At 42.0% G+C, this 23083-nt stretch overlaps 1 protein-coding gene across 2 annotated transcripts; it reads right to left on the bottom strand.

The window, feature by feature from the left end:
• Positions 1–12495: 12495 nt before the first annotated feature.
• SLC35G1 (solute carrier family 35 member G1) lies at positions 12496–22406 on the bottom strand. Of its 2 annotated transcripts, none has more exons than XM_015103331.4 (3): positions 22154–22406; positions 17722–17902; positions 12496–15529 (listed from the first exon to the last, which is right to left on the bottom strand). In XM_015103331.4, exons 1-3 carry the CDS (start codon positions 22329–22331, stop codon positions 14791–14793), a joined length of 1098 nt encoding a protein of 365 aa, XP_014958817.2. In that variant the 5' UTR covers positions 22332–22406; the 3' UTR covers positions 12496–14790. The 2 variants fall into 2 exon arrangements, with proteins under 2 accessions (XP_014958817.2, XP_042094396.1); XM_042238462.2 differs by having other exon boundaries at positions 17722–17899.
• Positions 22407–23083: the final 677 nt, after the last annotated feature.

Here is a 23083-nt window from a genome sequence, read left to right as displayed (position 1 = left end):
ACTGTAACCCTGCTTTCCTCCCAGCACTGTCTAGAATTGTGCTATTAAAGGTGGTAACCACTAGCTACATGTAGCTACTGAGAACCTGAAATGTGGTTAGTCTCAGCTGAGATGTGCTATACACATAAAATATACACCAGACTTTGAAGGCTATGGATGACAAATAAAACGTATTAATACTGGGGGGCAGTCCTAAGATGGTGGAGGAATAGGATGGGGAGACCACTTTCTCCCCCACAAATTCATCAAAAGAACATTTGGACGCTGAGAAAATTCCACAAAACAACTTCTGAATGCTGGCAGAGGACATCAGGCACCCAGAAAAGCAGCCCATTGTCTTCAAAAGGAGGTAGGAAAAAATATAAAAGATAAAAAGAGAGACAAAGAGGTAGGGATGGAGCTCCATCCCGGAAAGAGAGTCTTTAAAAAGAGAGAAGTTTCCAAACACCAAGAAACACTCTCACTGCCAAGTTTGTGGCAAGCCTTGGAACCACAGAGGGCAACATAACCAAGAGGAAAAATAAATAAATAATTAAAACCCACAGATTACGTGCCCAACGGTAACTCTACAGATGCCTGCATTTGCCACTAGCAAGCAGGGGCTGGGCAGGGAGGTGCAGGCTGCATTGTTTAGAGTAAGGACGGGGCCTGAATGCCCCAAGGGCAATCTGAGGGAACTAACTTGGGATAGCAAACCAGACTGTGGGATGGCTACCACGTGAAAAGCCCTAACCTAAGACACCCTCAGGCCCGCTCACAGAACAAAGGACAGAGCAGAGCTAGCCGGCTGCAGGCCGGCCCATCCCCCTCCGGAGACAGGCAGGCCAGGGCAGCCAGACCCGGAAGGGGGCAATTGTGGCCCCAGAGAGGCATTAACTACCAAACTGCAAACAGGCTTCATTGCTAACCTTGAAAATCCAACCTCTACTCTAGATTTTTAATCTTTGCTTTTTGGTATTTAGTATCATTTTTGTACCTTTAAGAACCCAAACTTCAGTACCCATTTTTCCTTGGGAGCGAGATTACTGGCTTGACTGCTCTCTCCTCCTTTGGACTCTCCTTTTTCTCCACCAGGTCGCCTCTATCTCCTCCCTCCCCCTTCTCTTCTCTATCCAACTCTGTGAATCTCTTTGTGTGTTCTGGACGGTGGAGAACACTTAGGAAACTGATTACTGGCTGGATCTGTCTCTCTCCTTTTGATTCCCCCTTTATCCTCCTGGCCACCTCTGTCTCCTTCCTCCCTCTTCTCTTCTCTGTATAACTCCGTGAACATCTCTGAGCAGTCCAGACTGTGGAGCACGCATAAGGAAGTGATTACTGGCTAGCTTGCTCTCTCCTCTTTTGATTCCACCTCATCTCATCCTGGTCACCTCTATCTCCCTCCTCCCTCTTCTCTTCTCTATGTAACTCTGTGAACCTCTCTGGGTGTCCCTCACTGTGGAGAAACTTTTCATCTTTAACCTAGGTGTTTTATCATCAGTACTGTATAGATAGAGAAGTCTTGAGGCTACTGTAAAAATAAGACTGAAAACCAGAAGCAGGAGGCTTAAGTCCAAATCCTGAGAACACCAGAAAGCTCCTGACTCCAGCAAACATTAATCGACAGGAGCTCATCAAACACCTCCATACCTACACTGAAACCAAGCACCACCCAAGGGCCAACAAGTTCCAGAGCAAGGCATACCATGAAAATTCTTCAGCAACAGAGGAACATAGCCCTGAGCTTCAATATACAGGCTGCCCAAAGTCACTCCAAACCCACTGACATCTCATAACTCATTACTGGACACTTCATTACACTCCAGGGAGAATAAGTCTAGCCCCACCCACCAGAACACCAACACAAGGTTCCCTAACCAGGAAACCTTGACAGGCCACCTGTACAACCTCACCCACAATGGGGAAACTCCACAATAAAGAGAACTCCACAAACTACCAGAATACAGAAAGGCCACCCCAAACACAGCAATATAAAGAAGATGAAGAGACAGAGGTATACCCAGCAGGTAAAGGAACAGGATAAATGCCCACCAAACCAAACAAAAGAGGAAGAGATAGGGAATCTACCTGATAAAGAAATCTGAATAATGATAGTGAAAATGATCCAAAATCTTGAAAACAAAATGGAATCACAGATAAATAGCCTGGAGACAAGGATTGAGAAGATGCAAGAAAGTTTAACAAGGACCTAGAAGAAATAAGAAAGAGTCAATATATAATGAGTAATGCAATAAATGATATCAAAAACACTCTGGAGGAAACAAATAGTAGAATAATAGAGGCAGAAAATAGGATTAGTGAGGTAGAAGATAGAATGGTAGAAATAAGTGAATCAGAGAGGCAAAAAGAAAAACGAATTAAAAGAAATGAGGGCAATTTCAGAGACCTCTGGGACATTGTTAAATGCCCCGACATTTGAATCATAGGAGTCCCAGAAGAAGAAGACAAAAAGAAAGACCAATACTTGAGGAGAAATACTTGAGGAGATAATAGTTGAAAACTTCCCTAAAATGGGGAAGGAAATTATCACCCAAATCCAAGAAACCCAGAGAGTCCCAAACAGGATAAATCCAAGGTGAAACACCCCAAGACACATTTTAACCAAATTAACAAAGCTCGAACACAAATAACAAATATTAAAAGCAGCAAGAGAAAAACAACAAATAACACACAAGCGGATTCCCATAAGGATAACAGTTGATCTTTCAATAGAAACTCTTCAGGCCAGGAGGGAATGGCAAGACATACTTAAAGTGATGAAAGAAAATAACCCACAGCCCAGATTACTGTACCCAGCAAGGATCCACACACCTATGTACACCTTATCTTTGACAAAGGAGGCAAGAATATACAATGGAGAAAAGACAATCTCTTTAACAAGTGGTGCTGGGAAAACTAGTCAACCACTTGTAAAAGAATGAAACTAGAACACTTTCTAACACCATACACAAAAATAAACTCAAAATAGATTAAAGATCTAAACGTAAGACCAGAAACTATAAAACTCCTAGAGGAGAACATAGGCAAAACACTCTCCGACATAAATCACAGCAGGATCCTATATGACCCACCTCCCTGGAAATAAAAGCAAAAATAAACAAATGGGACCTAATTAAAATTAAAAGCTTGTGTACAACAAAGGAGACTCTAAGCAAGGTGAAAAGACAGCCTTCAGAATGGGAGAAAATAATAGCAAATGAAGCAACTGACAAAGAATTAATCTCAAAAATATACAAGCAACTTATGCAGCTCAATTCCAGAAAAAGAAACAATCAAAAAAATGGACCAAAGAACTAAACAGACATTTCTCCAAAGAAGATATACAGATGGCTAACAAACACATGAAAAGATGCTCAACATCACTCATTATCAGAGAAATGCAAATCAAAACCACAATGAGGTACCATTTCACACCATTCACAATGGCTGCTATCCAAAAGTCTACAAGCAATAAATGCTGGAAAGGGTGCGGAGAAAAGGGAACCCTCTTACACTGTTGGTGGGAATGCAAACTAGTTCAGCCACTATGGAGAACAGTGTGGAAATTCCTTTAAAAACTGGAAATAGAACTGCCATACAAACCAGCAATCCCACTTCTGAGCATACACACCAAGGAAACCAGAATTGAAAGAGACAGGTGTACCCCAATGTTCATCACAGCACTGTTTATGATAGCCAGGACATGGAAGCAACCTAAATGTCCATCAGCAGACAAATGGATAAGAAAGCTGTGGTACATATACACAATGAAGTATTCAGTTCAGTTCAGTTCAGTTCAGTCGCTCAGTCGTGTCCGACTCTTTGCTACCCCATGAATCGCAGCACGCCAGGCCTCCCTGTCCATCACCATCTCCCGGAGTTCACTCAGACTGATGTCCATTGAGTCCGTGATGCCATCCAGCCATCTCATCCTCGGTCGTCCCCTTCTCCTCCTGCCCCCAATCCCTCCCAGCATCAGAGTCTTTTCCAATGAGTCAACTCTTCGCATGAGGTGGCCAAAGTACTGGAGTTTCAGCTTTAACATCATTCCCTCCAAAGAAATCCCAGGGCTAATCTCCTTCAGAATGGACTGGTTGGATCTCCTTGCAGTCCAAGGGACTCTCAAGAGTCTTCTCCAACATCACAGTTCAAAAGCATCAATTCTTTGGCGCTCAGCCTTCTTCATAGTCCAACTCTCACATCCATACATGACCACAGGAAAAACCATAGCCTTGACTAGACGGACCTTAGTCGGCAAAGTAATGTCTCTGCTTTTGAATATACTATCTAGGTTGGTCATAACTTTTCTTCCAAGGAGTAAGCGTCTTTTAATTTCATGGCTGCAATCACCATCTGCAGCGATTTTGGAGCCCCCAAAAATAAACTCTGACACTGTTTCCACTGTTTCCCCATCTATTTCCCATGAAGTGATGGGACCGATGCCATGATCTTCGTTTTCTAAATGTTGAGCTTTAAGCCAACTTTTTCACTCTCCTCTTTCACTTTTATCAAGAGGCTTTTGAGTTCCTCTTCACTTTCTGCCATAAGGGTGGTGTCATCTGCATATCTGAGGTTATTGACATTTCTCCCGGCAATCTTGATTCCAGCTTGTGTTTCTTCCAGTCCAGAGTTTCTCATGATGTACTCTGCATAGAAGTTAAATAAGCAGGGTGACAATATACAGCCTTGACATACTCCTTTTCCTATTTGGAACCAGTCTGTTGTTCCATGTCCAGTTCTAATTGTTGCTTCCTGACCTGCATACAGATTTCTCAAGAGGCAGGTTGGGTGGTCTGGTATTCCCATCTCTTTCAGAATTTTCCACAGTTTATTGTGATCCACACAGTCAAAGGCTTTGGCATAGTCAATAAAGCAGAAATAGATGTTTTTCTGGAACTCTCTTGCTTTTTCCATGATCCGGTGGATGTTGGTAATTTGATCTCTGGTTCCTCTGCCCTTTCTAAAACCAGCTTGAACATCACGGAGTTCACTGTTCACGTATTGCTGAAGCCTGGCTTGGAGAATTTTGAGCATTACTTTACTAGCATGTGAGATGAGTGCAATTGTGCAGTAGTTTGAGCATTCTTTGGCATTGCCTTTCTTTGGAATTGGAATGAAAACTGACCTTTTCCATGTATTACTCAGCCATTAAAAAGAATACATTTGAATCAGTTTTAATAAGGTAGATGAAACTGGAGCCGATTATACAGAGTGAAGTAAGCCAGAAAGTAAAACACCAGTACAGTATACTAACACATATATATGGAATTTAGAAAGATGGTAACGATAACCCTGTATGCGAGACAGCAAAAGAGACACAGATGTATAGAACAGTATTTTGGACTCTGTGGGAGAGGGCGAGGGTGGGATGATTTGGGAGAATGGCATTGAAACATGTATAATATCATATGTGAAACGAATCACCAGTCCAGGTTCAATGCATGATACAGGATGCTCAGGGCTGGTGCACTCGGATGACCCAGAGGGATGGGATGGGGAGGGAGGTGGGAGGAGGGTTCAGGATGGGGAACACGTGTACACCTGTGGTGGGTTCATGTTGATGTATGGCAAAACTAATACAATATTGTAAAGTAATTAGCCTCCAATTAAAATAAATAAATTTATATTAAAAATAAATAAACACACACAATAGAAACTCCATTGTATTAATACAATACCTCATGAATAATTTTTTATAATGATCACATGTTGAAATGATAATATTTTGGATTCATCAGGCTTAAATAAAATGTACTATTAAAACTAATTTTTCCTATTTTTTACATTGTTTAATAAGGCCACCAGAAAATTTAAAATTACATATTGTCTTCATCAGCTCAGACTGCTATAACAAAATACCATAGATGGAGGTGGCTTCTCACAGTTCTGGAGGCTGGGAAATCCAAGATAAGATAAGTGTTGGTATATTTGGTTCTTAATGGAGGACCTTCTTCCTGGCCTGCAGGTAGCTTCCTTCTTGCTGTATCCCTACATGGTAGAGAGAGAGGGCTCTGGTCTCTTCCTCTTCTTAGAAGGACAGCAATACCATAATAGAGGCCCCATTTTCATAACTAGAGATTTGGGCAATAAAAAGTTAAATGACCAAATTGGTAATTTAAAATAATATCCTTATACCAAAACACTCAGGTATATTATTAATTAGTTCAGTTCAGTTCAGTCGCTCAGTCGTGTCTCACTCTTTGCGACCCCATGAATCGCAGCACGCCAGGCCTCCCTGTTCATCACCAACTCCTGCAGTTCACTCAGACTCACGTCCATCGAGTCCATGATGCCATCCAGCCATCTCATCCTCGGTCGTCCCCTTCTCCTGCTCCCAATCCCTCCCAGCATCAGAGTCTTTTCCAATGAGTCAACTCTTTGCATGAGGTGTCCAAAGTACTGGAGTTTCAGCTTTAGCATCATTCCTTCCAAAGAAATCCCAGGGTTGATCTCCTTCAGAATGGACTGGTTGGATCTCCTTGCAGTCCAAGGGACTCTCAAGAGTCTTCTCCAACACCACGGTTAATGCCAAAAATTGCATAATTTTTTTTTAAAAAAGTGTGAAGCCTCAAAGAACTTTTGAGCTTGAGATGGGCAGCTTCAGTATTAGGATGAGCAGTAGAGTAGCAGAGTCAAGAACAGAGGGTTGGGGTTTGAGAGAGGAGGGTTTTAAGTCCCAGGCTCTGCCACTTATTAGCTACATGCCCTTGGGCAAGTCATTTAACTTTTCCTAGCTTCTGTTTCCTCAACAATTAAGTGATGACAATAAATAGCCTTCCTCAGAGTTGCAAGACTCAATAAGCCAGTTAGGGGACTTCGCTGGTGGTCCAGTGGCTAAAATTCTGTGCTCCCAGTGCAGGGGGCCCAGCTTTGATCCCTGGTCAGGGAACTAGATCCCATATGGTGCAACTCAGCATCCCACGCAACAACTAAAGACCCCACATGCTGCGGCTAAGCCCCAATATAGCCAAATAAATAAATAAAAAAGCATGACAGAAGCTCAAATATGAAAGACAACATAAAGGGTACTGGTTATTGTTGCTGTGGTTATAGCTATGCCTCCAGACTCTTGTCAGCTATTAGGGGTACTTTAGGGAGAAAAACTGGGATGCACCATCTCAGTGTGTCCCATCTCTACTCTGTGAACATGCCTGCCACAGCCACCTTCCTTTCCTGCTTCTGAGGCTGGCCAGCCCTTCTGATTGGTATGTTACACCCTAAAAAATGTTCTGAGTATCTCTAGGGCAGTTATGGCTAAATGTGGCTGGCCCAAGGTTCAGCTCTGTATACAGCTCTGTTCTTCCCTGCTTTGAGACCTCAGGAGACTGCCGCATTTTCAGGTCCTCGGGCAGTATCTTGCTGTAGCCCAGGTGCACTGATTACACAGTATGTATATATGTCATGTTTGCAAGTCATCTTGACCATTTTGACGGCTTAGCGATATTTGATGTTTCCTTGTTTTGTGATTGTATATGGCTACTGCTCAATCACTACTGATTAATGGATTGAAAGAAAGAAAACTGAAATATATGCAGTGTTGTCACCGCCTTCTATACGCTCACATCCGGCTCTTGCTGTGTGAGAGAAGAGGAGGTAGGAGAAAGGTATATATACCTCCAAATCCCAAAGTCAAGAAGTAGTCCTTTCACTGTGGTGGCAAGCACTACAGTGTTTCTGTCCTGATTCCTTCCCAGCTAGTTAGGTAATGTGGGGGTTGGAAAGGTCAAGGTCTTTGGGATCAGGCTGACCTAGGGCAGTGACTCAGTTCACTCATTTGCTAGTGAGAGCACTGAAGTTTACTAGTAGGTGATCCCCTTCAACCTCTTTGAACTTTAATTTCCCAACCAACCCATCTCCCAGAATTGGCAAGGATTGAATGAGGCAAAAATCAAGAGGTTCTTGGCCTGGATGGGACATGTTTAATAAATACTAGTTTCCTTTCCATGTAAAAATAATTTTGGTGCTGTGGAAAGGCAGATATTTGGCTCTGGGCTGGGCAATGTATTTTTGAATCTAAGGGAAATTCAGATTTTCCTTTTGTATTTTCTTTAGTTGTGGAACATGTGGAAAATAAAGTGTGGCTTGCAAGCTAGATAAGGAAAAGAGGAGAAAGAAAAAGGAAGTCAGTAATCATAGCCAGGTGATAAATCAGATTAAAACAGTAAACGTTTCTCTACATATATATGCATGCATATCTCTATTCTATTTCTATCATTCCCTCCTTTCTGTTCTCCTTTCCTTTATGTCATGTCATCTTTTTGGTTTTGTTCTAGCAGCTTTATTTTCTATTTTATCTGTGGACTACATTATATACTCACATAGCTCAAAATTCTAAAGGTATAAAAGGGGATGCAGTGAAAAGTCTCATTTCCACCCTGTTCTTCAGCCACCAATTTCTTCTCCCTAAAGGCAACCAATGTTACCAAATTTGTGTATCTCTTCCTAAAATATTGTTTACCCTCTTTTTATGCAATTGATCTCATACTCTACTACTATCTGAATCTTGCTTTTTCACTTAATCTTGAAGATTATCCCACATCTCACATCTATGCATGTAAAGCTCCCTTGCTCTCCCTTAATTTACTTTCAATGGCATTTTATTTTGTGTATGTCCCATTGCTTATTTAATTAGTACCCTATTGAGGAACATTCAGGCTGTCTGTTTTTTGCTTTTAAGTAAACTCATTGGAAAAGACTCTGATGCTGGGAGGGATTGGGGGCAGGAGGAGAAGGGGACGACAGAGGATGAAATGGCTGGATGGCATCACCGACTCGATGGACGTGAGTCTGAGTGAACTCCAGGAGTTGGTGATGGACAGGGACGCCTGGCGTGCTGCAATTCATGGGGTCACAAAGAGTCAGACACGACTCAGCGACTGAGCTGAACTGAATGTTGTAATAAATAATCTTGCGTATGTCATTTTACAGAAAGTATACCTGCAATTCCTGTAATTATAAATGTACGTAATTCAAATTCCCAAAATGGAATTTCTGGGTGAAAAAATAACATGCATCTGTAAATTAACTGATGCTGTCAAACTGCCCTTTGTAGAAGTTGTGTGGATGCAAGTACTATGCTGCAGAGTGTCAAAATCTCTAAAGTGCACATACAAAGAACCAAAGAACATATACAGAAAGTAACAGAGACAACTTGCTACTGGGCTTTCCCGGTGGCTCAGTCAGTAAAGAATCTACCTGCAGTACTGGGTTAGATCCCTGGGCCAGGAAAATTCCCTGGAGAAGAAAATGACAACTCACTCCAGTATTCTTGCTTGGTAAATCCCTTGGACAGAGAAGCCTGGTGGGCTACAGTCCGTGGGGTCCAAAGAACTGACCAGGACTCAGCAACTAAGCCACTGAAAGGTTGTTGTTGAATCATGCAAAGACTCCAGGATTCTTGGCCCCCAGAGAAGAATTCAATCCGGGGCCAGAGACGAGGCTTGATCACTCAAAGCTTTTGTGTAATAAAGTTTTATTAAAGTTTAAAGGAGATAGAGAAAGCTTCTGACATAGGCATCAGAAGGGGGCAGAAAGGGTACCCCACTGCTAGTCTTCAGCTGAATGTTATATAGTCATCAGCAGTCTGTTAATGAAAGAAAGGAATGTCTTAAAACTCAGAATGGCACCAGGGCCCTCACCCATAAGATGCATTTTGGGATAATCTTGGCACCAAATGGTTCATCCTGGGCCATAAAATGATTAACTTGAATCTTGAAGAAGAGCAGGTCACCATACAAACAGTTTCATTTATGTAGATTAGAGGAACAATATCTGAGTATAACATACTGGTTTGTCAGGTAGCTTCTGAGCCAAGAGGCAGAACTGACTTGAAGACAGAGTTTGGGGTAAATGCACAGTATATTAGCATAGCTTAAGACAAACATTTCCATAAGAAAAATGCATTGGTTAACTTCAGGTGAACCAGGTGTCATCATGGCAACACAATATTTTAAGAGAAACCTCCTTTTAAATTTGTATAGAGAAGGGAAAAATATCGCTAGTTTGTTTCCTCTTGCCGCTTAAGAGAGATAAAAATGTCTGACACTTGCAGGCTATTTCCTCCATTTGGAGACCCCTGGCCTTCCTGCCCGTTACCACCACCACCACTACCAATGACCATGGGCCAAAAAACTTTTGGTGCTGCACCCCTTTACTCTCTTAAACATTTCTGAGGACTCCAAAGAGCTTCTGGTTTATGTGGGAGATATATATATATAAAAGCAAAGCTAAAAAGTTTGAATTTATTTATTTAAAATAATTCCATTATATGTTAATATAAATAACATTCTGGCTTCCCTGATGGCTCAGTGGTAAAGAGTCCATCTGCCAATGCAGGAGATATAGGTTAAGTCCTTGGGTTGGGAAGATCCCCTGGAGAAAGAAATGGCAACCCACTCCAGTATTTGTGCCTGGAAAATTCCATGGACAGCAGAGCATGGCGGGCTACAGTCCATGGGGTTGCAAAAGAGTTGGACATGACTTAGTGATTAAACAACAACAACACTCTTATGAAAAGTAACTATATTTTTAATGATAAAAATAGCATGTTTCATATTTTTGCAAATCTGGCTCAGTAGATGACAGCTAGCATAGTACCTAGTGGAACCCATTGGAACCTTTTCTTGTGGACTGGACTTCTATGGTATAACATTTTCTGCCTTACCTTGACACCAAATATGTCTGCTCCTTACCCTCCTGCTATAAATCCTCCAATTTCCAGGAAATGATGGACAGTGCCAAGGTCCATGGGCTCTTTGTGAACTCATTTTCCAAGCCTGGTGATCAAATAGGCTAAAACTTGAATGGGTCTTTATGCATCACAGAGGGTCCCTGATGGGGCATCTTGCAGAACTCTAAGTGAATACAGTAGCTGTATTAGATTTGATATAAGGGACCAAAGGATCATATAACAGTGTGCTTAGAGTAGTGCTCAGGCTGCCCAGCCTACCCTGTAATTACCAAATCCCATGTCCAGGACTGACCATGGTGCCATACACCTACACTGGAGGCCAGCATGTTATCAAAGAGGTCTGGCTCTCTTCCCACTAAATTACCCTCAGTAGACTAATTATGCCTACTGGGTGAAAAGATAAGAGGCTAGAAGAGCCATGCTGTTTGACAAATACTGCATGTGAAACACACAGAAAATCAGGCTCAACAACACCCTTCCCAGCCCCAGTCAAAGCCAAGCGCAATATTCACAGAGCTAAAGTCAGAACTGGAAAGGTGGCAATACCTATGGGTAAGATTAAAAGGCTGGTGACCCTTGGCAGCCCTTCCTGGGCATGTCACCAGGAAATTAGAGCTCTCCAACAGTAGAATTCTGCACCAGCAGGAGAGGACCAAATAAAGGTTTGTGATCAAGAAGACTGTTCATACCATTCCTGGTGAGGCTGCTCAGCCTACACTATAATTACCAAATCCCATGTCCAGGACTGACCATGGTGCCATACACCTACACTGGAGGCCAGCATGTTATCAAAGAGATCTGGGCTGGGCATCATTTTGAATAGGAAGTGAATACTCAACTCTGCTACAGTAACCACAGTTCAGTACTTTAGTGTTTTTGGTCTTCCTTTGTGGCCTACAAGTCTTCTATGACTCTTATTTGTAACATGGGTCGGAGCAGGTAATATTTTTGTACTTAATAATTGAAGCAAATGAGGAAAACAGGCTCAAGGACACTAAATAGAAGGGCCTAGATGGAAAGGGATGACACCACCCCCAGATCTTCAGACAGCTAATCCAGTGCTTCGTCCACTCTTCCAAGATGGACGAGTATGAGTGGGAGAAGCTGGAGATGGTGGAAGAAACAATGGCTCAGGTGAGCCACTGGATGCTAAGAAGCTTTAGAAGGCAGAGAAAGCACGCAAAACACAGAGAAAGGAATCTCTTGGCAAATGTGGGAGTTGGTGGGGAGACTGACACGAGTATGGAATTTGTCTTGGGACATGGGAAATCAAGCTGCAGAAGTAGGAATAGGATCAGATGAATAATTTGAATGTGATGTGATATATAAGAAAGCATTGTTATGCCTTCATGCAAACCAGAGTAACAATGAAAGCAGGGCCTTAGGCATATTAATCTGGCAGTGGAACAAGGATCTGAGTGGAATAAAGAGTCTAGAAGCAGAGACCCAAGATACTGTTGTGGTAATTCAGGTGTGAGGTGATAAGTCTTTGACTAAGACAGCAGCAGTGCAAAGGATGAAGAATTCATGAGACAGTAAGAAGACAAGACACTCTAAGACTCAGTAACAGATTAGCTGTTGGAACAGAAACTTCTTCAAGATCTGAGGAGCTAGAACAATGAAGGCCTCACTGGAACATAAGATTATTTTTGAGACATTAGATTTGATGTGACAGTATCAGAGAGATAAATAGTTTGAAACTTGAGTCTAAATCACAACTGGCTAGAGGTCAGTCTCTTTAATAAATACATTTTGATGCACATGGATTAAAAAAAGAAACAAGTTATATTAACTAAGCATATGCTACAATCATTAAAACCAAAATATAGTTTTCTTTCATATTAATTTTATTAGTAATTATAAAATAGAAGCAGTTTATGAAAATAGTTTCCTTTTCAAGGTATAGGAATTGAAGCCTTTGCAAAATATACACACCCACAATTGTTACAATACATATCCTTGTATATAACTTGGACATTATAAAAGTGTTTAAGAATCACACCCTGTGAAAGTCAGGAGAAGAAACATTTTCTCCAACTTTGGTCATATATTGTGACATTCAAGCACTTAAACCACTTTGTTGAAATGTACAGGCCCAGAGGGATGTAACTTTCAAGGTCCCATAGGTTCTTTTATTGTGCAAGGTAGAGAACCAGGAGAGGCATCCCTGAGAGTTTATTAACCTTAGATATCTCAAGCAATGGTTTACTTTCCATACTTTACCTTGGAACTAAAGGAGGGATAAATAAGACCATGGAAACCCATCTTGGGCAGGTCCCCTCCCTAACCATGGAGTATGTCTCCTACAAGAAGATCTCTAACCTTTGAGCCCTAAAAAGCTCCAAGTCTATAATTATCTAACATGCTTGCAAAATGATGGTTCTGCAACTCTAAACTTGAATACTGCCGAATAGGCTAAAGTTATAATAATAGTGTGACTCTCCTAAATAGACTTCATTTAGGATTTGTCTGGTGGGAAGCACTTGGGAAGATCACCAAGCCAAAAATTTCCTCTGGGAACTACTGGAAAAGATCGTTTCTCACCATGGCATAAACCTCGGAAGCCAAGTTCTTTCTTACTTTGGCAGATTTATGATGAAACAATGGGAAAGAGCCTGTAAGCATTCAAATCTGTAGGCTTAAGATAACAGATGCTAGGTCTGATACAGTAAGAGCTAAAGCCCCACCAATAAAGGGTTCACTGGGGACAAAGAGCCACTAGTATGTACTCTATTTCCTGATTAACCTCTCAAGTTCTCCTAAATATTACATTCTCTCTTTAACTAGAATACTGGCCTGATGAAATTCCAGACATAAAATGTGTTGTTTGAACTCACGAGGTTAGTATCATGGGTCAGCACTGACACTTAAGATCATACTGATATACTAGAATTTAATGGTGATTTTTTTTTCAAGAAATTACAAAAATCAATTAATGTGGATTCACAGGTCTTTACATTTAATATATAACATGAAGCATTATTATATAAAATTCCATAAGGGAAAAAGACTATAAAAATAAGTTTACTAGGATTACTATATTTTTAAAAGTAATTTAAAAAATATACTCCAAAGTCCCTTAAGTATTTGGTTTAGAAGGTAAGAGAGGTATCTTAATAGGGTGAACCATAAGGAACTATGGTTTTTGTAAGTTGAAAAGGTAAAATCTCATCAGTTTCTTATGGTTAAAGTGAATAAAACCCTGAGAAAATTTTATTTGGCATCACACCATAAATTCAAAGAAAATTTCTAGAAAATCACATTTCTATTATAGGGAAAACACTTCATAATGGAAATGTGCATACTGGCCATGCCAAGATTTCTTTCTTATGATTTTTAAACACCCAAAATCTTTTAAGGTTAAGAAAAATTTAGGGGTGTTTCAAAAAAAAAACAAAAACAGAAGACAATTAGAATTATAGAATGTAGCTACAGTTGCTAATGCCACTAAAACAGAAAACTATTAGCCAGATTTGGTGATGGGAAGATTTTTTTTTAAGTTTATACATAAAAGTTTTAGCATTAAAGTGAAAAGGCACAAATACGGGTTAAAAGAATGACAATTGTTTATAAAAGCCTTGAAAATAAGGCTAATTCATTTGTTTTATTAATACCATTAAGTAGGCACCTACTCCAAGTTTCAGCTTTGGCCTCCTAAATGGGATTACATTTCAAATGAATTCTCAGTATAACACTAACTATATAGCAGCATTATTATCAGTAAGTTTTTCAGCCTCTACACTGCTGAAAGAGAATCTAAAGTTTCCTCCCATCTATATCCCATCAATACCAAAAATACACTTCTAAAAATTACATAATTTATACGAGTCAAAAATTGTGCAGTTTTTCTCCAACGAATGATCTATCCTCTTACCAACACCTACCAATGCCACCCCAACAGCAACAAAAAGCCAAAACCAAAAAATAATTGACAAAAAAAATCACTGCTGCACCCAACTGACTGGCTTATTCTCAACTAATTAAAGATGATACTTTATGAAATATATTAAATATAATCAATGAAGTAAATGCAGATTTTCCAGGTGTGTGTGTGTCCACTGTGAGTCTGAACTGGGTGACCGTGTACTTTAAAAAAAAATACACAGTTACGCAGTGATGCTTTATTTGGTACTCTGGCACCATTTACGAATGGCTGCTCCAGTGCTACTGGCTATTACGCATAGGGAGCCACCCACTGTCCACCACGATGGCATGTCATTAAAGAAAATAATCTGAAAGATAAAAGCAAAGACCACATCCATGGTCTTCATTAATGCTACTGGCCCTGCCTTTTCTATCTGAAGGGCTTTTGCCAGAAACATCTGACCTCCCAAACCAAACATCCCAATTAGTATGAGAAATAGCCTGTCCAACCCACAGTGTGGAAGACGCCATTCTCCTAAAATTGAAAGGACAATGACACACTCGATGAGGCCAACGATTACATAATACCAAATGCTCAACATGTAGTCCACAGATGTCCCTATTTTTCTGAGGATAACCAGAGTCATGGCAGCGAACACAGCGTGCGCAAGGGCCACCAAAGCGCCCTTCACGTGGACTGAATAGTCTTTATCCGTCTCCGCGATTTCGGAACCGAACAAAAATGGTGGCCTCACGATCAGTATCACTCCAGTGATGGTGAAGGCAGTGAAGAGGGCGTCCCAGGGGCTGTATTTTTCCTTGAGAAATACGCAAGCAATTATAGAGGTGAACACCGGGCAGCTAAAGGAGATAACTGTGGCATCTGCGAGAGACGTCAGCTGGTAGGCATAGTACAAAAGGATCATGGCGTTAGAACCAAGGACTCCTCTGAGGAGCAGGTAGATTCGTTGACCTTTGGGGCCTATAAACCCAGTTCTGTAAATTCAAAGGAACGAATGAATATTAAACGGATTTGGCATTTGTTTTCAAATTACATTCTTAAACATTATCTTAAAAGTCTTAACTTTCAAAAACAAGGAAATGGTATATTAATTATGTCTACAACTATTATAATATACCTTTTACAAAGTGTTTCCTAAGTATAACTAATGACATTAAAGTGTTCACAGTACAAGCAAAAATAAGACATAGTTTAATTATAATTCAGCAAATATAGTATTTTCCCTATGTATTGATATATGCTTGTAAAAAAAGGCAAAAAGGAAAATATACTGAAATGTTCATGTGATAATACCTTAAACAGGTAGACTCATAGGTAATTTTTCTTCTTTATATTTATTTTCTCCAAACTTTCTACAATGAAAAAGTGTTATTTTTATAATAGGTACAATTTCATTATTTAGCTGCCCTATATAAGAAAACTTGGGAATGCAAGTGTGCATTTGCGGTCTTAATGAGTTTTTTCTGTTAAAGCTGAAGCAATGCTAAAGTTTATTTTAGCTACTGAGTATGAGACAACTTTTCACTGTTCTCCTTAGGAAAAGAGTTGAAGTACACTGGAAAAGAAACTGTAGCATCTGGATAAGTATAGTAACTGCTGCTCAAATGCTTTTTAATTAAATATTTACAAAGCAGGGCACTGTGTAAGTTCCTGCCTAGGTGCGGCTCACTGGTCTGTTACAGAGCTGGCCTATTTAGAACAGCATCTAGGCTTGATATAGGGACCCCTGGGTCTCTGGAGTTAGAAATGGAAGTGTGGTCACCTTTGGCCCATACTTTGAGAAGCTGAGTTTTTTTCCATGACAGTGAAACGTAAAAGGGGTCAAAACAGATTAGTGCCAACAATGTAAGAAAATTTTTCTAAGTGCCTTCCTCCCAGGACTTTTATTCCAAAATGGAGAGAATGATTGTGTTCACATCAATGGTCTGTTGCCACCCTTCAACATTTCTTAAGTCGTACCCACCATCATTTCCTAAAATACGGTGACTTGTCCACATCGACACAGGAATTTCTGACAATATTTTTGCTCTTACTGGATTTTCACCTTTTTCACCAAAAACTTGGGATAAGGAGTGAAACAATTCTAAATAAATCTGTGCTGAGTTATAGAAACAAGGAGACTTTGGTAGCAAGTGACTGAAGCTTTTAATTTGGAGTTAAAGCATCTTTACCCAAAGAGATAAAGAACCACAATGCCACCAGAACCCAACAGTCCCTCCTCCCAGGTGTCTAAGTACACAGGGGTGTGTAGAGGTTATACAGTGTGGGTGAGGCATAATTTTAACCTGGGGAGGGTGTGTGGATGGGGTCCACGTGGAAGGGGAAGAGAGGCTGGCCGGGGAGAAGACAGTAAGGATGCGGAATACGGTTTTCGTATAGGGTAGAGGACAAAGGGTATCACTCCCTCCAGTTTGCAGATGAAGACACTGAACAACAAAGGAGTTAAAAAGGCCTTTCTCAAAGAGTCAGCTGATGTGGCAAACTTCACTGCTGTCTTACTTTAAGAAATTGCCACAGTCACCTTAACCTTTAGCAACTACCACCCCGCACAGTCAGCAGTCATCAACATGAAGGAAGACCCTTCACCAGTGAAAAGATTAGGACTTGCTGAAGGCTCAGATGATGGTCAGCATTTTTTGGCAATAAAGTAATTATTTAAATTTTTTTAAGAAAAGCCTTTCTTAAGCTCTCCTTACATCTTTCCCACGGCACCCTAGTGGGAAGATCGAAATATTATTACTGTTAACTTTCTGCCTGCCCTGGTTGGAGAACAGCCTGTTATACTTAAAGAAACCTCTGACACCAGGAGACACTACTATTTCCTCTCGTTTACTTTTCTCTTCCAAATACTAGTTATGCCAAAGGAAAGAGGGAGGGTGGTACAAGATGGGGGGAATTCTACAAGGAAAGCCTTGTTCTCAAAATAGGGCCTGGTGAATAACTGAATCTCTTTCCCCTCCTTTGTTGGGCATGTGGTTTGTGCTTAGGAGAGCAACTTCTATGGGTGGATCCTTGTGACTTTTCCTTAATCTGAGCCAAAGGGTATAAGGACTAGTAAATCTATGAGAGAGATAAAGCAGATGCTGGAGAGTAGATGATTTAAGCAGGTCAAAAGATTTACAAACATTTATTAATACCTTCTACTTGGCAGGTAAGAAATACTTACTTTCTGTATATTAAGCAAGGGATAATGATTAGCATTTGGAACACACATCGGAATGCACTAATTTCTACAGCGTGGATGTCTTGCACCTTTTTAACAAATAAGGAGCCCACTGAGAAAAGGAACGCAGACAGTAATGTGTAAAACAAGCCAAGTCCAGGACAGGGTGCTTTCTTCTCAGCTTCTGAAAAAGATTAAATTCTGGTTAGTCCTTGCTTCCATGTTTTATCACTTTTACTTAGATACTGAGAAAAATGGAATGACATTGATGACTAACAGGGCACAAATACTACCTCCTAAATAATATCCATTCTCTGGGCCTGAACCATTTTCCCCACCAAGAATAGAGAACCACAGGCAGAGGGCAACAATTTAAGCCTACATTTTTAACTGCAGTTCACGCTATAAAATGGATTTCTCTGGCTCACTGAAGACTCTTCCCTCACTCGTAAGTCAAAAAAAAGTATAAGCTTACCAAGATGGTGACAGAAATCTTTAAGAAATGTTTATCAAGAAGGCGAGAGAAAAATGCTTCCAAGTGATATTTTATATCATCTCCTTGAACTCAGCTTTAGACAGAATGTGTTCTTTTCTGGAAAATAGGTCCGAACTGTGTGATGTGGCTACTTGTTGATTATGTGGCTTCCCCCACAAGCCTGTGAGCTCCTCTAGGGCTGAGAGCTCAGCTGCGCTGTTCAGGCCTGGCCCCAGGAAGATGCTGAATAAATATTTGCTGGAGGAAATAATGTGAGAAAACCTGGTGGGTTTTTTAAATAATATAAGATGCACAGTCTAATACCACAGGCAAAAGCATAATCTGAGAAGGCTCTCTGTTTAGTTATTTTGAACAGCTGGCGCTAATGGTAAAGAATCCGCCTGCCAATGCAGGAGACATAAGAAACAAGGGCTCGATCCCTGGGTCAGGAAGATCTCTTGGAGGAGGGCATGGCAAGCCATTTCAGTACTGTTGCCTGGAGAATCCCATGGACAGAGGAGCCTGGTGGGCTCCAGTCCACAGGGTCGTGAAGAGTCAGTCATGACTGAAGCGACTTAGCACACAGGCAAGCAGATATTTAAGTTTTCATGGTTTACAACTTATCTTCTATTTAGAACACAACTTTTTGACGGCAGGAGCTAGGTTATCTATCCCTCTGACCCCAAAGTGCTTAAAGTTTTAAAAAAAAAAAAGAAGAAGAAAAAGAACTGCCATCTAATTCTTGGCTTGATCTTAACCAGGAAAACTTCTGTTCTCTCCGGGGCATCAAGTATTCAATCCATTAATGAAGGTCCATAGGAGCAGCCACTGCCTCTGTCTTACACAGCTGTCTAAGAGAGGAGTAGAGTGTGCTTCCAATCTCATCCTGGTCATTCAGAGCAGAGCAAACTGCAACAGGGTAAGCAGAGAACTCCTTAAAAGATAGGCCACACACTGAAGAATCGTTTTTTAAAAAAAACTAACACAAAAAAAAAAAACCAAGGAGAGAACAGGATGGAAATACAGTACAGCCCTTGTTAGTTATGAGCAAAGCAGAAGTGAAGGATGTGTAGGCACATGCAATTTGTAGTAAAGCAAGATTATCATTCCAGTCTAGGAATTTACAGTGGGTTACTCAGCCATAAACCAGTATTGCACAATGTTTGTTTGTCTTAATGCCTTTTTCTGATAAACACAAACATCAGCTAATACATTTCAACATCCACATGTTAACTAGATACTTTTGCCCATAGTGATAAACAATTTGCAAAGTGGGACCAAACTATGATGCTGCACAATCCTCCTGGGCGTACATTATAGCCTGACCTTTGTAGTAAAAGATGCCATTCTGCTCAGAGGCCTCCACCCTTTCCTGTTCAAGGTGTACAGCTGAAGGGAATGACCTGGGGCTAGCAGTCACCATGTAATAGGTTATCTGTTATAAGTACCAGAATCCTCCATTCTATTCCATATCTGTGTGCTCAGATACTGCAGCAACCAAACTGTACCTACCCACTCAGTCCATGAGAAGGAAGCTTTAGAAGGTTAAGCACCACAAAGTACATGTCTTGCTTGTGGTCAGCCTTAGAGGTCAGCTTCTGAAATTTCAGAATTCAGGTCCAAACAAAATAGTTTTTCTTAGAAGAGACCTAATCCTTATGTAGAACCTCTACCCTCAGACAGAACAGAACAGAGTAGGAAGATCAAGGACAGAAAACATCTTGGTCTGTATTTCAAGGATCTTCTCCAACCTAAACTTTTCAATTTTTCTCAAGAAATATTTTAACTTATGATATTTTAACTCTTTTAAAACTAAGTTTCAAGGTCTGGCTGAACTTGATTATTTGTTGTGAGGCTGAGGACTGGCAAATTTCAGTCTCTTACAGAACAATAATTTCAGTTCTGTCAAAGGAAATGAACAAGAAAGTAGCATAATCCAAAGAGGCATTTGCTTATGTATATGCTTCCACAATCATATTCCACGCAAGCATATCTAATAATCTGGTAACTCTAAATAATTCAACTTAAGTGGCAAGAATGTAATTTCCTGAGTCAGAAGAAAACTGAAAAGTTGCTCAGTTTCTTTATCCTCTGCTTTAAACTGGTGATTCACTACCCAGTTGGGAATTAGAGTCAACTTAGGAACTTTTAAAACCTCCATCCCAGCCCTACCCTAGACCCACTGAAACACGATCTTGGGCACTGTGAAAAGCTCTGCTGGTCTCAGAGCCACTGCTACCCTAAGGAACTCACTCCTTCCAGGAGAATGAGAGGCACAGACAACTTCTCCTTGCTTCAGTCTGAGACTCACACTGTCCCTCATGAAAATAAACAGATGTCTTAGGATAGCTATATGCTGTCTGTGAAGGTTATCCAAGAATGTAAGAAAAATGGGTAACAGTTTCAGCCTCAACTTGAAAATGAACTTTCTTGAGATAAGCAGTTGGGTTAAGAGGCAAAATGATACTGTCACAAAGTTCAGTGACCACATACGGAGGTTTAAAGTGTTTCTATGGCACTCCCTTTTTTGGAATATTGCCTGGTTACCTTATAATAGGTATTTCTAAGTCTTATTATTAGCAACTTTCTTTGAAATTAAAAGACTCCCTCAAGATTCTTAGGTGCAATTGCTTACATAGGTTTTGCCATGTGCTGCCTGAAATATTCCTCTTTGATTCACAAACAGGGGAATCACTTAAAAGCTTGCAAGGACTAACTCAGCAGTCCATCAGAACAACATTCAGGCCTAACATTTTAAGGCAAGAATCTGACCTCTTCAAAGCTGCACCTCTGGTCCACTCAGCTGAAGGTAACCCCTACATAAATAATCAGACGCCTGATCATTTCTCTTAGCATTTAGGATGAAAATGGAGTAAGAACCATCTCCCTGGGGTTTGTCTCTCTTTGTGAATTTTGTGACTCTTGAGAAAGTGCACATGGATAGGAGGGAACAGTGAGGTTGGCTAAACAGCATGGAAATCCCAGGTCACACTAGGGGGAGATGACCTAGAGGATGAGGTGGTGCAGACTGTGTAACTTTGTCTTGAAAGGAGATTTGCCTGTTTCTCTTTTCTTGGAGGAAGCTGCTTCAGTTGGGTGGTGAAGTTCAAGGAGGAATGTGCCTGGGGCTGGGAGAAAGAGCCCTTGGCTGGGTCTCTAGCAAACTGGTATCCTATGCCTGGTGCTGCCCAGACCTGTGGAGTCTTTTCCAAACATGACAGATCTTCGGAGAAAAAAACAAACCAAACAAAATCTTGCCAAAGCCCTCACTTTCCAGGGCCTCAATTTCATCATTTGTGGAAGGAAGACATTGAACAAAGTGTCCCTGGCCTTGGAGGTGGGTCGTGAACCTCTTACCCATGTGAGATTGTGCTTCTGTCTCATTTTGCCTCAGTTGCTAAAAATTCCTTGTAACTCAAAAAAGGTTAAGAACCAGGGGTCCCACTCAACTTTGCCTTCCCAAGAGTCTTAAGACTGAGACAAACATTTTTTCTAGACTCGATGCTTTTCAGCTTCCTCTTCGAGGAACACCGTTTACCATCGAGATCAGTTTTCTTGGTTAGCTTCCTCTCAACCTGAGCCCGCTTCGTGATGGCCTTTCTCACTGACCTCCAACCTCCCGCAGGGCGCACCGAACGGCAATCGGACTCCCCGATCCTGCCCGCAACACTTTAATTATAGGAACAGTTTCAGAACCCCAAATGGGTTCCAAACCAATCAGAAACTTTCTCCGGTCTTTCCGCTGACTGGGACGCAGGGGGCTGCTTCTTTCCAGCCCGCACCCCCCGCCCGCAGGTGACAGCGCGACGGTGTTTCGGAGCTTCCAGCAGGGTGGCAAGGAGAGGCGCGGTCCACCATGCGCAGCCCCCCGCCCGCGGCTGCGGGGATTCCCACCCACTGGCGCCCCTCTTGGCTCCCCCATGGGCGAGACCCGAGCCAGGGTCCGCGCCCCGCACTCACCCTGCTGGGCACGCGAGCCGCACGGCGAGGAAGGGCACTGCCAGCACCCTCCGGGGCCGGGCGTCTCCACTACCTCTGCAGCCGCCGGCTCCTGCCTGGAGCCCGGGGACGGGATGTCCATCAGCGGCAGCCCGGACTCCTGCCGCTTAGCGGCCCCAGTGTCATCCAGGGGCCGCATCGCCGGCCCGCGCTCTCCCCGCGGCCACAGCGGCGTCTGGAGCCTGCCGCCGCGGCTCTGCTGCTCTGCTCTTCCGGCCCGCGGCAGTCCGGCTACTGCGCATGCGCGCGCGGGCCCCCACCCCTCTCCCGGAGCCGCGCTCGTCCTCCGCTGCCCTCTCACCTTCAGCTTCCCTTGCGCGAGGCCGGCCGCCTCCAGGTTAGGCTGCGGTGCCCGGGACAGAGCCGGAGGCGTCCACTCCTCTGCCGCGGTCCCGCTAGACTGGCCAGCGACTTGGAGTCATCCTTCCCACGGACGCTGGACCCCTTTCTGTCATTGCGAAGGGAGGCTAGGACCCCCGCGGGCCCTGTAACCTTCCCTTGGGGCGGCTGGTGGGGAGGTTAGAGCAGAGTGCATTTATTTTTCCGTGTGGCGCAGCATTCAGCATCTGCAGCACACCCTGAAGACCTTGCCAGGCACTGTGCCTGTCTTTGAAAGATCATGGGTTTTTCCTCTTTTGTGTATGGCTTTGCCACTTACCCAAGGAAAGTCGAATTTTACTGGATTGGGGTTTAAAAAAAAATTAGCACGTAACTCTGGGGGAAATGTATCTGTAAGACTGGGGCAGAACCCATTTGTTTGTTGTTGGTTTTTGTGACTGTAGGCATTCATTGTTGATCTTCATTGTCTTTGTCTTTCCGTCTGTCCATTTCTCTTCCTTCTTCATTTCCTCCCTCCTCTCTCCTTTCTTTCCTTCCTATTGTTATTTGATT

This window comes from Ovis aries, chromosome 22 (genome assembly GCF_016772045.2).
Source record: "Ovis aries strain OAR_USU_Benz2616 breed Rambouillet chromosome 22, ARS-UI_Ramb_v3.0, whole genome shotgun sequence".
Lineage (NCBI taxonomy): Eukaryota > Metazoa > Chordata > Mammalia > Artiodactyla > Bovidae > Ovis > Ovis aries.
This window is presented reverse-complemented; position numbering and strand designations above follow the sequence as displayed.